This window comes from Oncorhynchus nerka, linkage group LG9a (genome assembly GCF_034236695.1).
Source record: "Oncorhynchus nerka isolate Pitt River linkage group LG9a, Oner_Uvic_2.0, whole genome shotgun sequence".
Classification (NCBI taxonomy): Eukaryota; Metazoa; Chordata; class Actinopteri; order Salmoniformes; family Salmonidae; genus Oncorhynchus; species Oncorhynchus nerka.
In genome coordinates, this window is record NC_088404.1 from 12220475 (window position 1) to 12236871 (window position 16397).

The window sequence follows — 16397 nt, forward strand, 5'->3', positions numbered from 1 at the left end:
ACGACTTCACACCTCAGCAACTGAACACGTTGCCAAGAGATGCGAAAAGAGAAAGGACTGAAAATGTGTTCTAAAATGTGTCGTGTGATAGCCACTTCCTCTTCCTCTTCCTCCTGCTCTCACTACCTCTACTAGGCTACGGTACAACTCACTTGGACCACCCACCTTCTCTATCCGATTCCTGTCATCTCACAAACACACTTGTAAAACACAAATGGCACCAGTGTGATGGCCCCCAACACAACACTCAGTTATAATATATTCTGCAATGGTTAATGGTTTGGATGTGATTATGTTTTTTCTCATATCTGCTTCATGGTGCTTGTACTATAAATGGGGCATCGACTACCAGTCCCACTCAAAACACACAAGCCTAAAAAACACCGAGATTTGCTGGCAGAAATATGCACCGTCAGACACTCTTCCATAAGCATAATGTCGAGACAGAGACATGCCCTGATGTCTGGCGCACAGGAGAACTACCAAGACTCTCACTCTGTAGGAGGCATGGCAAAGCATCAGTCAATGGATGCAAAATAGAACCGGTGAGTTCACAGCTTTTTACGGCAGCAGATGAGGTGAGCTAGAGTTGACTGAGTCTTTTAGTTGTGTAACCAGGCCAGTGCAGTACAAGCTCGGCTCACTAGTGTGAAAAGGGTCTAAGAAAGAGGGCCCTCTCCTGGTGACAGAGCATGGTGCAGCCAAGTACCACAGCACATTTGTTTTAAATCGGTAAAAACGGGGTGGACATTGAATACATCTATATACCAGCCCTTAATAAAGGCCACTGATGGCCAGATATTATTTTAGCATGCTGCTACACATTTAGCACACTTCAGGTTCACCCGAAGGAACAATTATCATATAGCCTATAGAAGCCCATACTTTGGGATCTCCTAGAATCATGGCAGTCTCCTGCAAATCTCGATAAGAAAGCAGTGTTTTGAGGATTATATATTTATCAGGTCATCAACTGAGGAGTAACGTGCATTAAATAGCAGTGGGATTCACAAGTTATTTACGCTTTCATTTTCTTGTATTGCTAGACAAAAGACATTCACCTCTTGGTTATTCCGAATACTTCAGCACTGGATTTGTATCTGCGCAACATGATGCGGAATGCGGACGTTGGGCAATGCACCAAGTGTCAGACATGTGTGGCGGCTGACGAAAACACCCTCCCTTTGGCAACAAAAACATTGCGCAGCATCAATTCCTCTAGAAAACACCAATCTACAAAAACATTGCACAGCATCAATTCCTCTAGTCACACTAGTCTACAAAAACATTGCGGTTCATCAATTCCTCTAGTCACACTAGTCTACAAAAACATTGCGGTTCATCAATTCCTCTAGTCACACTAGTCTACAAAACATTGCGCAGCATCAATTCCTCTACTCACACTAGTCCACAAAAACATTGTGCAGCATCAAACATTGCGCAGCATCAATTCCTCTAGTCACACTAGTCTACAAAAACATTGCGCAGCATCAATTCCTCTACTCACACTAGTCCACAAAAACATTGCGCAGCATCAATTCCTCTACTCACACTAGTCCACAAAAACATTGCGCAGCATCAATTCCTCTACTCACACTAGTCCACAAAAACATTGCGCAGCATCAATTCCTCTACTCACACTAGTCCACAAAAACATTGCGCAGCATCAATTCCTCTACTCACACTAGTCCACAAAAACATTGCGCAGCATCAATTCCTCTACTCACACTAGTCCACAAAAACATTGCGCAGCATCAATTCCTCTACTCACACTAGTCCACAAAAACATTTCTATAGACTATTTAATAAAACAAACAAATTAACATCGTTGGCCACCGTTATTGTAGCTACAATTAAATATATTAGCCTAGCCTACTTAGAATCTGCATAATAAAACACCACACTTCAGCATCAAATAATCCAACTGGGATAGAGTAAATAATTGTATTTACATAATTGAAATTAAGATAAAATAAAATGTCAAACTTGCATGTACAAGCAAATGGCGAAGCTTCCGTGCAGGTGTCCGTCTCCCCGCCCTGCAGATGAAGCGCGAGTCGCGGATGGCGTGGTCCACCGCACTTATGCCGTTCAGAGTGGAATGGATGGAGGTGGGACGTTCCGTGCGCTCGCTTTGACCGATGTTTTTGTGGTCCGTTGCGCACTTTGCTTTTCCGTATCTATTCTGTCATCGTATCCATGCGATAATGTGCGTCTTCTCTCTTTGGAAATTTAAGGGAACTCCGAAGTGGTAGATTAGAAATCCGACATGCAACAGATAGGTAGACCTACAGTTGAGTATGTACACGGGTCGCCCGATCTCTGCATGCTGCAGTATTCGGAAAAAGGTGCGCAATCTAATTGCCAAAACACGAGCGCAGTAGATAATACGCAGCGACAGGTATCGGAAGACGATACATTTCCACACAAGTAGGGTACACTGGACGTGATTAAGTTAAAACAACCCTTTAAAGAGTGACATTTTGGGTCAATTGTTTACTATTTATCCTCTCCCCAGTGGCGCAGCGGTCTAAGGCAAGAGGCGTCACTACAGTCCCTGGTTCGAATCCAGGCTGTTTCACATCCGGCCGTGATTGGGAGTACCATAGGGTGGCGCACAATTGGCCAAGCGTCGTCTGCGTTTGGCCAGGGAAGGCCATCATTGTAAATAAGAATTTGTTCTTAACCGACTTACCTAGTTAAATAAAAGGATAAATAAAATGCGTAATTCTAACCATGTCCACAAGAGGGCAGTGCCACTCAAACAAAGCAATTTTGTTATATTTCCAATAAACATTCTTATAGCGAACCAATATAAATTCCAATAGGAAGGTTGATGGGGGTTTCAGAACAACTCCCGTTCACACCCTCCATGAACAAAGTGCCAAATATGTCTTGGTTTGGTCTGTGGCGACCAAGTGTGATGTCTGGCCCAAATTACACACTATGCACTACTTTTGCACTAGTTTTGGCCAGAGCCCATGGGCCAGACCTCACACTTGCTCGTAGTGCACTATGAAATGGTGAAGTGCACTATGAAGTAGCGCACTTCACAGGGAATAGGATGTCATTTGGGACGCACAGTCAGTTTCCACCCCCATATCAGTTTGTATTTTATAACAAAGATCAAAATTACAATATTTTTTTTCCCATAGGCAACATTTGTGTTTTGATAGGACATTAAGGCATAGGTGCATATTAACTCAACAAACAATGCACAATATCTTTCACAACTTGGCCATTCCATTATGTTTCATACTGCTGTCAACAACAAAACCGTAATCCCAATATTTCCATTGGTAGAGATGTATAAATCATTTTATATTCAGTCAGGGATGAGATGTCTCACATTTCCTGTCACAGTAACAATGTACATTTTCTGTCATAGTGTAGTGCACGTGTTGCATTTCCGGTTCCATTTCCTGTCATAGTGTAGTCATGGTAACAATGTCCATTTTCTGTCATAGTGTAGTTCACGTGTTGCATTTCCGGTTCCATTTCCTGTCATAGTGTAGTCATGGTAACAATGTACATTTTCCGTCAGTGTAGTGCTAATAGCACTGTCCATTTGTGTACCCAAGAACCATATTGTGCGCTCTCTCTCACATCCTTTGACATCAGTACCAGTCTCTAGCCTGTACTGGGTCAGGACATGGGGGGGGTAATATAGATACCATGGATGGGAGGAAGGGATGGTGGAGCAGGAGTGTCTTCAGCTGTAGTGGTCATGGTCTCAGAACAGTTCAACTGGTTTTTGGTGCGTCTCGATGGCTGATGGTGTTCAGCTCCTGTCCCTCTAGTTAAACAGTAACGCCATAGGCTCTTCTAACCTCCAACACTCTTAGTCTGAAAAACAAAGAAGAAGAACAGGGCTTGACTAAAATGTCAGCTCACAATAGAGGTGTGTGTTTCACTTTCAGTCTGTGTGTGTGTGTTTTTCAGAGAGAGAAATAAAGATGTGAGACCTTGTGGTTGTCCACACACTTCATGTACAAGTTGGCTATGCCAGAGCAGGTGAGGCTCTGTCCAGTGTTCTCCCTGTAGCACTTCAGGATCTGACTCTGCAGGTCACCACACACTGGCTTGATGTCAACACGCCTGGGAATAGAGAGAGAGATTATAGAGACACATCCTACTATACCATAGGCTGCCCAGTCAAGACAGTTTGTTTTTGTCCAACAGAATGTGTTCTCAATAACCTACCTGGTTAAATAGTAAAGGAAATAAAGACCCAGTGTAATGATGAGCAATGGGGAGACAAAAACAGATAGTTACATATCGCGATATGATTTTTGGACGATATTATAAATCGATACTTGACTCCAAGTATTGATTTTTATTTTAAATGTTGTTAGGTAGAGTTAGTCGGCTGTATCTCCGACAAAACGCGGGTATTTTTCATCCTATAGCTTGTTCTCCATCTTTTTAAATAGTAATCCAACATGTTTTCCAGCACTTTTATTTCCACGACTGATCAAAACTAATTTTGTCATGCTGTCGCGTGTCCCTCTGTAGCAGACATATGGTGAGCATATGTAGTTCTGTGAAGGTCATGGAATTTTGGATGAATGTAATTGACCAGCCAAATTACCATGGTAATAACAGTTTGAATATATATATATAAAAAAATAAAAATGGATGTACATGTTCTCCTCCTAACTGCATGTGATTCCATAAAAATAGAATGAATAGAACGGGTGTTTGAATTCAAGTCAATGATGGCATAATGGGTGGACTGGCGGCCATTGCGAGTGTATCCATAGGAACAAAGAAGGACGTAAAAGCAGGAAATGCACCCATCAATATGTGCTGTGATTTGTTGATTCAACTCAACAGACATAAAAACATTCCGTTGCATGAGCCACATCAGTTAACATGATTTGAATGAACATTCTCCATTACCATGGAAATGATTGCATCACAATACCAGACAGTCATTGTACTCATGAGTTTACCTATCAAATTGCCAGGGTTAGAGGTTCCAAGCCGAGTCTATTCATTGTTTGCTACAACACCTGGCTTGTTTCAGCAAGGGGTAACACAGTTTCATCACGTTGTTAAGAGTCCATGTTACCGTAGAAACGGAGTGAACCACAGGAATACCTAACCATCCCGTCTTCAGTCAGCTGTTCGTTCGGTTATAGCGGTAATTGTATTTCTTCATCTATAACTGTCGGTTACACGGTTATTGTGCAAGCCCTAGCAATGTTTGGAACATCAAACTGCAATAAAATCTAAGTATCGAACCGGCACCTAAGTATAGCGATACAATCATTTTGGGAGGTCCCTGGCAAATCCCAGCGCCAATAACGATGATACTCACTTGAAGGTGTTGTGAGCGTCCTCTCTGCCCTTCTTGAAGTTCTCTGTGGTGACTTTGAAGAACTGAGCACTCTGTTAACGAGGGGAACAACACAACAGCTGTTGGACTGTTGACAAGCTGTAGGACACTGGTATGACTGTGCCTACTGAGCTGTCATGCATTGTAGAGAAAGTAAGGTGGTGTGTCAGCATTTACAGTTGAAGTCAGAAGTTTACATACACCTTAGTCAAATACATTTAAACTCAGTTTCACAATTCCTGACATTTAATCCTATTAAAAATTATTTCAGCTTTGATTTATTTCGTGACATTCTCAGTGGGTTTCCGAAGTTACATTCAATTAGTATTTGGTTGCATTGCCTTTAAATAGTTTAACTTGGGTCAAACGTTTTGGGTAGCCTTCCACAATAAGTTGGGTGAATTTTGGCCCATTCCTCCTGACAGAGCTGGTGTAACTGAGTCAGGTTTGTAGGCCTCCTTGCTCGCACACGCTTTTTCAGTTTTGCCCACAAATTTTCTATAGGTCAGGGCTTTGTGATGGCCACTCCAATACCATGACTTTGTTGTCCTTAAGCCATTTTGCCACAACTTTGGAAGTATGCTTGGGGTCATTGTCCATTTGGAAGACCCATTTGTGACCAAGCTTTAACTTCATGACTGATGTCTTGAGATGTTGCTTCAATATATCCACATAATTTTCCTACCTCATGATGCCACCTATTTTGTGAAGTGTACCACCAGTCCCTCCTGCAGCAAAGCACCCCCACAACATGATGCTGCCACCCCCGTGCTTCACAGTTGGGATGGTGTCCTTCGGCTTGCAAGCCTCCCCCTTTATCCTCAAAACATAACGATGGTCATTATGGCCAAACAGTTATTTTTTTGTTTCATCAGACCAGAGGACATATCTCCAAATTGTATGATCTTTGTCCCCATGTGTAGTTGCAAACCGTAGTCTGTCTTTTTTATGGTGGTTGTGGAACAGTGGCTTCTTCCTTGCTGAGAGGCCTTTCAGGTTATGTCGATATAGGACTCGTTTTACTGTGGATATAGATACTTTTGTGCCTGTTTCCTCCATCATCTTCACAAGGTCATTTGCTGTTGTTCTGGGATTGATTTGCACTTTTCGCACCAAAGTACGTTCATCTCTAGGAGACAGAACGCGTCTCCTTCCTGAGCGGTATGATGGCTGCGTGGTCCCATGGTGTTTATACTTGCATACTATTGTTTGTACAGATGAATGTGGTACCTTCAGGCGTTTGGAAACTGCTCCCAAGGATGAACCAGACTTGTGGAGGTCTACAATATTTTTTCTGAAGTCTTGGCTGATTTCTTTTGATTTTCCCATGATGTCAAGCAAAGAGGCACTGAGTTTTAAGGTAGGCCTTCAAATACATTCACAGGTACAAACCCAATTGACTCAAATTATGTCAATTAGCCTATCAGAAGCTTCTAAAGCCATGACATAATTTTCCAAGCTGTTTAAAGGCACAGTCAACTTAGTGTATGTAACCCACTCCCTTCTGACCCACTGGAATTGTGATACAGTTAATTATAAGTGAAATAATCTGTCTAAACAATTGTTTGAAAAATTACCTGTGTCATGCACAAAGTAGATGTCCTAACCGACTTGCCAAAACTATAGTTTGTTAACAAAAATTTGTGGAGTGGTTGAAAAACGAGTTTTAATGACTCCAACCTAAGTGTATGTAAACTTCCGACTTCAACTGTAGATGCAATGCTGCAACGCAGTGTGTACAGTCATTTTGACCTGAAGAAGATGCTTTTTGGATATAAACATTGTCAATAAAAAGGTGGCAATTGGGAGCAGATTCAGTGTACGGGCCTTTATTCTTTTCTAGTATCCTTCCTTAGTCCAGCACCTACCTTTAAGGATGTGCATATGACCACAAGCCTTTCTACAGTGTGTACAGTAATAACACAATATGACAGGAATAATAAGAGCCTGTGGCCATGTGTGTGTGTGTGTGTACCTTTTCTTCCAGCTTGGCGACCTGTTCCCTGAAGAGTGCATCTTGTTTCTTCACCTGGTTCTCTTTCTCCTCCAGTTTGTGGGCCTGAGAAGGACAGAGATAATATATTTATATAACGGAGCATAAAGTTATTTCTTCTTTCCTACTAAATGACAGCCTGAGTGAGATGACAATGAAAATCAAATATTCAACACGAAAATCATATAACTGAATAGTGAATAGATAATCTTCAAGGAATGCATGAAGTAGGATCACTCCCTTGTCTTACCTTAAGCTCTAGCCACTGAAACAAGATAGCAGAACAGGAAGGAAGATGAAGACGGATTGGTGAGAACTAGGATCTTTACAGGTCAAAGGGGAAATGCAGACCTCCAAGATGCAGCGTCATGCCATTCTATTTCATAGCAGAAGCAAACAAGCCATCCCTTTGGGATCTGCTCTGAACTCAACTTGTCAGCCTGACAGTCAGGGTTGAGGAAGCAGCTCTGTTCTGAACTCAACATGCCAACCTGGCAGTCAACTGACCAGTGCTCTGTCCACAAATCTGGGTGAGCTGTATGGGCCAGCTGCAGCCAAGCTCATTAGTGGTGGCAGGGGGTAAGGAGAGGTACCTTTGCCTGTTTTCCTGGGCAAATCACCTGGCTCACCCTAAGAGGTGATCTCGTGCCAACAGAATAGGAGCAATCCAGCTCGCCAAACAACCACAAGCAGTCATGCACAAAATATTACCAACATCAGGCAGACCTTTTATGGAAACAGCTAAAACACTTACTTGCAAGGCCTTCGCGAGCATTTTAGACAGAATGAAACAATAGATAAGTATTCTGTAACATTAGTCATGATCAGACAGAAAGTATACAGACAAACCTCATGCAAATAGTTCAAACTACAGAAGAGCAAATATATTTTAGTGAACACAATTAGTGGCAAATGGCTATGAAGTTCTGGTTAAGTCAACAGACCAGTCTGACTGTACTTAGTTATTTCAGGCATTGCTTATATTCAAGCTTGCACATCCACCACTGTATCTAGTGCTGTGTCTTACGTAGAGCTGGGCCATGAGTCTCTCATCCTCTGTGGTCATGCGTTCCTTCTCTATGGCCGCCATCAGGTTCTCTCCCTGCGCTGCCTTCTCCACATCCAGGATTTTCTTAACCTCCTCCTGGATCTGAGCCTGGGCTACAGCCTGAGCCTGGGCTCTGGCCTGGACCTTCACCTCATACAACCTATAGATAGACAGAGAGACACAGAAGTTCAGACCTGACCATGTCCCTAAAAAGGCTATTCCTAGGACCACTTTGAAAAAGTATTTGACTAAAAAGGCATTTTCAAATGAGATATTCCACTGAGCTTGTGTTTTAGTCCAGTACTCGGCTTAACCGGTGTCTGGGAAAACAGCCCTTTATGATTTATGTTGGTCTCCTCACTGTTTTTCAAACTCTTGCCGCTTCACTTTCATCTCCTCTTCCAGGCCCTTCGTCAGCTCAGCTTGGATCTGCCTCCTCAGCACTTCTTCATCTACTACTAAACCACAAAAAGAGGGAAATGTTTCATGCAAGAGCTTTGTGTAAAAATCAACAACGCTGCTCGACTTATCAAATCAACCCGAGACGTCTGAAAGGTCTATATTGAATTCTGTATTGTAGGAGTCAAACAAAGCACACACAGGTCTCTGTGTCTTCATTTACGTCACCGTTGCAATTGGGTGCACATGGTCAACAACCACATACGCTTGAATTATTGCAGCCAATAAGGAATAGATCATGACTACATGATTACAAACCAATAACACAAATCAATACAACTTGAATGAGAGAAAGCAGACTCACCTAATGGAGGTTGCAGTGGGATCACAGGGGGGGTCACAACAGCCACGTTTTCAATGAGAGGGAGTAGTGGAATGCTGACCATGGGTTCTACTGGGGCAGAGAGAGGAGGAGGGGGAGCTATGGGCTCTTCTACAGGGGGAGGGAGATCAGTTTGTTTGCTAGCAGCCGATGCAGTAGGCAGGGTGGCCAGCTCCATGGAGGGACATGGTGCTGGAGGAAGTTCCTCCATAATAGGCTCTGGGATAGGTGCTAGGACTGGGGGAGGTGGAGGTTCTGCAACAGGTGGACGTGTGGGTAGGACAACCTCTTCAACAACAAGTGGTGTCGTAATGGTGACAGATTCCACAACAGGTGGCAGGACTACCGGTTCTACGAGGGTAGGTGTTGCTACTTCCTCAACCACAACAGGTGGCAGGACAATAGCTTCAACAGGTGAAGGGTCAGGGGTAAGTGGGTCTACCTGTTCTACAGGGTGATGTAGGACAACAGATTCAACCACTGGAGGCAGCACAATTGGTTCCACAACTGGAGAAGCTAGAACCACAGGTTTCACAGGCTTAGGTGGTACTACGGGTTCTATAGGGACAAGTGGGACAATATGTTCAGCCAGTGTCGGCAGAACTACAGGTTCCTCAGTGGTAGGGGTACATAGGAGTACGGGTTCTTCTATTGGTGGAGATGGGGCCAAAGATGGCGCTATAGGTTCTAAAGGCACCAGAGGAAGTATTGGTTCTGCCCCTTGAGGAAGCACTTTGGTATCTAGAGGTGGAACAATGGGTTCAACAGCTGGAGCTCGGACTATCGATTCCTTAGGTGGAGAGAGAGGTGTGGGTAGGGCCGCAGGTGGACAGGGAGGTGTGGGTAGGGCCGCAGGTGGACAGGGAGGTGTGGGTAGGGCCGCAGGTGGACAGGGAGGTGTGGGTAGGGCCGCAGGTGGACAGGGAGGTGTGGGTAGGACCGCAGGTGGACAGGGAGCAGAGACAAATGTGACAGGAGGTGGAGGAGTAAGCTTTACTGGCTGAACAGGGGGAGACGGAGGGGCTGTGGGGATAAAGAGGGAAGGGGAGACCAAATGATCGACCGTGGGGGCCGGTGTGGACACAGGGACCACAGGTTCTGTTGAGAGCGTGGAAGCAGGTCCATTCTGCTGTGAGCGAGGTTGGACAACCTTCTGGGCCTGGCACTCCTCTCTCATCCGATTGATGACTTTGTCAGTCAGCTGTCAGGGAAAGAAGGCAAACGTTCAACAATCATCAGGCATAATATTTCTTCTAGAAACACAGCACTAGACTGTATTATCTTTAGTACAATTAGATGTGTGCCATGTAAATCAACTAACAGTGATAGCTTATATTGGCGTAGCCCCCCCCCCTCCCACCAGCTCCTGCAAAGACGTACACAAGCTCACACCCTGTAAAGACTGGGAACTTTCTCAATTAGAATTGCTCAACTCTTGGGTCCTCACTCCTCCATTCTCTCTAGCCTCCTTTTGAGAGAAAGGTCAAAAGGTAATCAAGGAGAGGAGGCAAGGAGAGGGAAAGTGGACTAAAATACGCTTGTATGAATCTCCTTCTCCAATTGCGCGTCCTCGGGCAAATGATCTTTATTTTATTTTAACTTGGCAAGTCAGTTAAGAACAAATTATTATTTTTCAATGACGGCCTAGGAACAGTGGGTTAACTGCCTGTTCAGGGGCAGAACGACAGATTTGTACCTTGTCAGCTCGGGGATTTGAACTTGCAACTTCCGGTTACTAGCCTAACCACTAGGCCACCCTGCCGCCCCAGCATAGATGTACAGGATAGATGTCCAAAATAAAATGTATAAAGTGATGAAAACAAAATGTAGCTCGTTGTGCAAGACATTTAGCAGATAAAAGCATACGTTGTTTTTAAATGTTTGCATGCTTTTCTCCTTTGAGAAAACAATAGCTAATTCAAGGGGTGTGTTGCAGATAGCAAAACTCTTCTGCGAAGGACTCAAGGAGGATACACTTCTGCTTCCTCGCCAAAAGGAGGATATCAAGGAGGGGAGGACAGTCTTCCATTTGCCTACTAATGAATTGAAACCAAAGACTGTCTTTTGTATTTGACAAGATAGTTGAGTGACCGCTCCAACAATGGAAATACATGTCCTCAAAGATAGAAGGCTGGTGGGAGAAAGCGATATCAGGTTGGACCATTCTAGTCAATGCGAGGGCAGATACGCGTGTAAACAGGCCACAGAGATAGAGCACTCATCTTTATGTCTGTGCCATCATAGCGTCTGTGACAGCCCGTGCTTTCTTCTTCATTGGCTGATTCCTATGAGTTGGGAGCAATCACCACCCAGTTGACTATTTTTAAAATGTCAGAAGCCCTCAATGGCAATGTCCATGCTAAAACAGGTTATAGCCATGAGTCCCCTATGTCAACAGGCACTACTCCAATATAAAGTCATTTTTTCCCCAAAGTTGCCGAAATACTATGTGCGTCCACTTATATCAGTGCATTCGTAACAACCTAACTATTACCAAACTTCTATTTGAAATGCTTTGAAAGGCTGGTCATGGCTCACATAAACACCATCCTCCTAGAAACCTCGGACCCACTTCAATTCGCATACCGCCCCAACAGATCTGCAGATGATGTAATCTCTATTACACTCCACACTGCCCTTTCCCACCTGGATAAAATAAACACCTAGACTACATGAACATCTCGTTCAAAATCATGGGCATTAATATAGAGTTGGTCCCCTGTGATGCCATTACATCAAGTCCTCCACTCTCCTGGGAAGGCTTTCCACTAGATGTTGGAACATTGCTGCGGGGACTTGCTTTCATTCAGCTACAAGAGCATTAGTGAAGTCGGGCACTGATGTTGGCCTGGCTCGGACTCTGCATTCCAATTCATCCCAAAGGTGTTCGATGGGGTTGAGGTCAGAACTCTGTGGAGGTCGGTCAAGTTCTTCCACATCGACCTCAACAAACCATTTATGTACGGGCCTCGCTTTGTGCATGGGGGCATTGTTATCCTGAAACAGGGAAGGGCCTTCCTCAAACTGTTGCCACAAAGTTGGAAGCACAGAATCGTCTAGAATGTCATTGTATGCTGTAGTGTTGAGATTTATTTTCCTTCAATGGAACTAAGGGGCCTAACCCGAACCATGATAAAAAGCCCCAGACCATCCTCCACCAAACTTTACAGTTGGCACTATGCATTGGGGCAGGTTCTCCTGGCATCCACCAAACCCAGATTTGTCCGCCGGACTTCCAGATGGTGAAGCGTGATTCATCACTCCAGAGAACGCATTTTCACTGCTCCAGAGTGTAATGGTGGCGCACCTTACAACACTACAGCCGATGCTTAGCATTGGTGATCTTAGGCTTGCGTACGGCTGCACGGCCATTTCATGACGCTCCCGACAGACTGATGTTGCTTCCAGAGGCAGTTTGGAACTCAGTAGTGACTATTGAAACGGAGGACAGGCGATTTTTACACACGCTTCAGCACTCGGCGGTGCCGTTCTGTGACTTGTGTGGCCTAGAAATTTGACAAACTGAATTGTTGGAACGGTGCGTCCTATGACAGTGCCACGTTGAAAGGCACTGAGCTCTTCATTAAGGCTATTCTCTGTTACCAATGGTAGGCTTTGTTACTTTGGTCCCAGCTCTCTGCAGGTCATTCATTAGGTCCCCCTTGTGGTTCTGGGATTTTTGCTCACCATTCTTGTGATCATTTTGACCCCACGGGGTGAGATCTTGCGTGGAGCCCCAGATCGAGGGAGATTATCAGTGGTCTTGTATGTCTTCCATTTTCTAATAATTGCTCCCACAGTTGATTCCTTCAAACCAAGCTGCTTACCTTTTGCAGATTCAGTCTTCCCAGCCTGGTGCAGGTCTACAATTTTGTTTCCTTTGACAGCTCTTTGGTCTTGGCCATAGTGGAGTTTGGAGTGTGACTGTTTGAGGTTGTGGACAGGTGTCTTTTATACTGATAACAAGTTCAAACAGGTGCCATTAATACAGGTAACGAGTGGAGGACAGAGGAGCCTCTTAAAGACGAAGTTACAGGTCTGTGAGAGCCAGAAATCTTGCTTGTTTGTAGGTGACCAAATACTTATTTTCCACCATAATTTGCAAATACATTCATTAAAAATCCTACAATGTGATTTTCTGGATTTTTTTTCTCATTTTGTCTGTCATAGTTGAAGTGTACCTATGATGAAAATTACAGGCCTCTCAACTTTTTAAGTGGGAGAACATGCACAATTGGTGGCTGACTAAATACTTTTTTGCCCCACTGTATATATAGTGTATGTGAGAATGCTGTTCATTGACTACAGCTCATTGTTCAACACCATAGAGCCCTCCAAGCTCATCACTAAGCGAAGGACCTTGGGACGAGCCACCCCCAGGTGGTGAGGGTAGGCAACAACACATCTCCCACGCTGATCCTCAACACGGGGGTCCCTCAGGGGTACGTGCTGTGCTTAATCCCCTTCTGTACTCCCTGTTCACCCACGACCACGACGTGGTAGGACTGATCACAGACGACGATGAGACAGCCTATAGGGAGTAGAGAGACCTGGCAGTGTGGTGCCAGGACAACAAGCTCTCCCTCAACGTGAATAAAACAAAAGGAGCTGATCGTGGACTACAGGAAAATGATGGCCGAGCACGCCCCCTTTCACATCAACAGGGCTGTAGTGGAGCGGGTTGAGAGCTTCAAGTTCCTTGGTGTCCACATCACTAAGGACCTATCGCGGTCCAAACTAGAGATCGACCGATTAATCGGAATGGCCAATTAATTAGGGGCGATTTCAAGTTTTCATAACAAATCGGTAATCAGCATTTTTGGACGCCGATTATATTGCAATCCACGAGGAGACTGCGTGGCAGGCTGACCACCTGTTAGGTGAGTGCAGGCAGCAAGGAGCCATGGTAAGTTGCTAGCTAGCATTAAACTTATCTTAACATAATCACTAGTTCACTACACATGGTTGATAATATTACTAGTTTAACGAGCTTGTCCTGTGTCACTTCTCTTGCGTTGAGTGTAAGCAGAGTCAGGCTACATGCAGCAGTTTGGGTCGCCTGGCTCGTTGCGAACTGTGTGAAGACCGTAATTTGCCAGAATTTTACATAATTATGGCATAACATTGAAGGTTGTGCAATGTATCAGCAATATTTAGACTTAGGGTTTCCACCCGTTAGATAAAAATACAGAACAGTTGCGTATTTCACTGAAAGAATAAACGTTTTGTTTTCGAAATGATAGTTTCCGGATTTGACCATATTAATGACATAAGGCTCGTATTTCTGTGTGTTTATTATATTATAATTAAGTCTATGATTTGATATAGCAGTCTGGCTGAGCGGTGGTAGGCAGCAGCAGCAGGCTTTAAATCATTCATTCAAACCACACTTTCCTCCGGTTGCCAGCAGCTTTTGCCAAGACTCATGTTAAAAGGAACCACCAGCTTTCATATGTTCTCATGTTCTGAGCAAGGAACTTAACGGTAGCTTTTTTACATTGCACTTTTACTTTCTTCTCCAACACTGTTTATGCATTATTTAAACCAAATTGAAAATGTTTCATTATTTATTTGAGACTAAATTGATTTTATGCATTATATTATTTTATTTTTTAAGTGTTCATTGTTCATTCAGTATTGTTGTAATTGTCATTATTACAACTATATATAAAAAAATATAAAAAAGTGTTTATTTTATTTTTAAATTGTCTGATTAATCGGTATCGTCTTTTTTTGGTCCTCCAATAATCGGTAACGGCGTTGAAAAATCATAGTCAGCCGACCTCTAGTTTCAAACACACCAACACAGTCGTGAAGAGGGCACAGTGACGTCTAATTCCCCTTCAGGAGGGTGAAAATATTAGGCATGGCGGGACATCAACTCCTCAAAAAGTTATACAGCTGCACCATCGAGAGCATCTGGTTGCATCACCGCTTGGTATGGCAACTGCTTGGCATCTGACCACAAGGCGATACAGATGGTAGTGCGTACGGCCCAGTACATCACCGGGGGCGAGCTTCCAGGGGGTGTCAGAGGAAGGCCCTAAAGAATTTCAAAAACTCCAGCCACCCAAGTCATAGACCGTTCCCTCTGCTACCGCACGGCAAGCAGTACCGGAGCAAGCTTCTGCCCCCAAGCCAGAAGACTGCTGAATAGTTCATGCATTGCCCCCCTTATTTTATTATAATATTTTGCACCGACTTGATGTCAACTCACTGGACTCCAACCACACACACACACACTACACGGACACACATTCCTTCACATATGCTGCTGCTATTCTCTATGCTTAGTCACTTTACCCCTACCAACATATTACCTCAATTACCTTGACTAACCAGTAGCACTGCACATTGACTCGGTATATAACCTCGTTATTTTATAGTGTTACTATTTTCTCTAGTTTATTTAGTACATTTTTCTTACTTAAAAAAACTCTGCATTGTTGGGCTCCTAAGTAAGCATTTCACGGTCATGTCTTCGCCTGTTGTATTCTGTGCATGTGACAAATACAGTCCAAAATCTAATTGTAACTGCTGTTACATTGCGAAATTACTGCAGTATTTGCAGCATACACTGCACTCCGACTGCAAACGATTTAAAAGGGACGGGGGGGGGGGTCACGGAGGAGAGATGATGGAGGGCGGGGACGGACTTTTCCCCAGATTAGAAAAGGCCTGGACAATTTGGGGGAGCGTAGCAGCACATTGTTTTCAAATCAAATGGTTGTGCAATGTGTAAAAACTGTCTGTTTGCCCGCTTATGAAAATACATAGATTTGGATTTACTTGGAAAGTGAACGTGCTGATGAGGCTGTTGGAAGAAGCCTATGCATCGATGTTTTTCACGAATGTGGTGCGTTTCAGTATTTTGGCATGATATCGACATTCGACAAAAATAAATGCAACATAACTGAAATTATACGGTTTTCTGTAACTAATGAGTAAGTGCGCGTAACATTATTGCTTGTTTTTAGGTTACATAAACTTTGTATCTCATTGCTCACTCACCCGAATGCCCTTCACAAAAGTAACGTGGTCGTCTTCATACGAGACGTGGCTGCTGCTGCTGTTGCCTCCCATCCTCTTCGTACAGAGTGCCTAAATTGTATTGAGAAATGTGCAGGTAGGTTTGGTGCAAATCTTGTCCCACAACGTGGGTCTTTGGACCGAGAACACGCCGCCCAGTTTAATCTCACAGCTCCGATACAAACACAACCGCAAGTACCTGCCC

At 43.9% G+C, this 16397-nt stretch overlaps 1 protein-coding gene across 3 annotated transcripts; it reads right to left on the minus strand.

The window, feature by feature from the left end:
* Positions 1-3084: 3084 nt before the first annotated feature.
* LOC115133933 (uncharacterized) lies at positions 3085-16379 on the minus strand. 3 transcript variants are annotated; one of them, XM_065022321.1, is made up of 9 exons: positions 16175-16379; positions 9146-10364; positions 8744-8837; positions 8362-8542; positions 7585-7599; positions 7317-7400; positions 5324-5394; positions 3966-4098; positions 3085-3846 (listed from the first exon to the last, which is right to left on the minus strand). In XM_065022321.1, the coding sequence occupies exons 1-9, from the start codon at positions 16244-16246 to the stop codon at positions 3826-3828; spliced, it is 1890 nt and encodes a 629-aa protein (XP_064878393.1). In that variant the 5' UTR covers positions 16247-16379; the 3' UTR covers positions 3085-3825. The 3 variants fall into 3 exon arrangements, with proteins under 3 accessions (XP_064878393.1, XP_064878392.1, XP_029523238.2); XM_065022320.1 differs by having other exon boundaries at positions 8744-8840; positions 16175-16378; XM_029667378.2 differs by lacking the exon at positions 7585-7599 and having other exon boundaries at positions 8744-8840; positions 16175-16376.
* Positions 16380-16397: the final 18 nt, after the last annotated feature.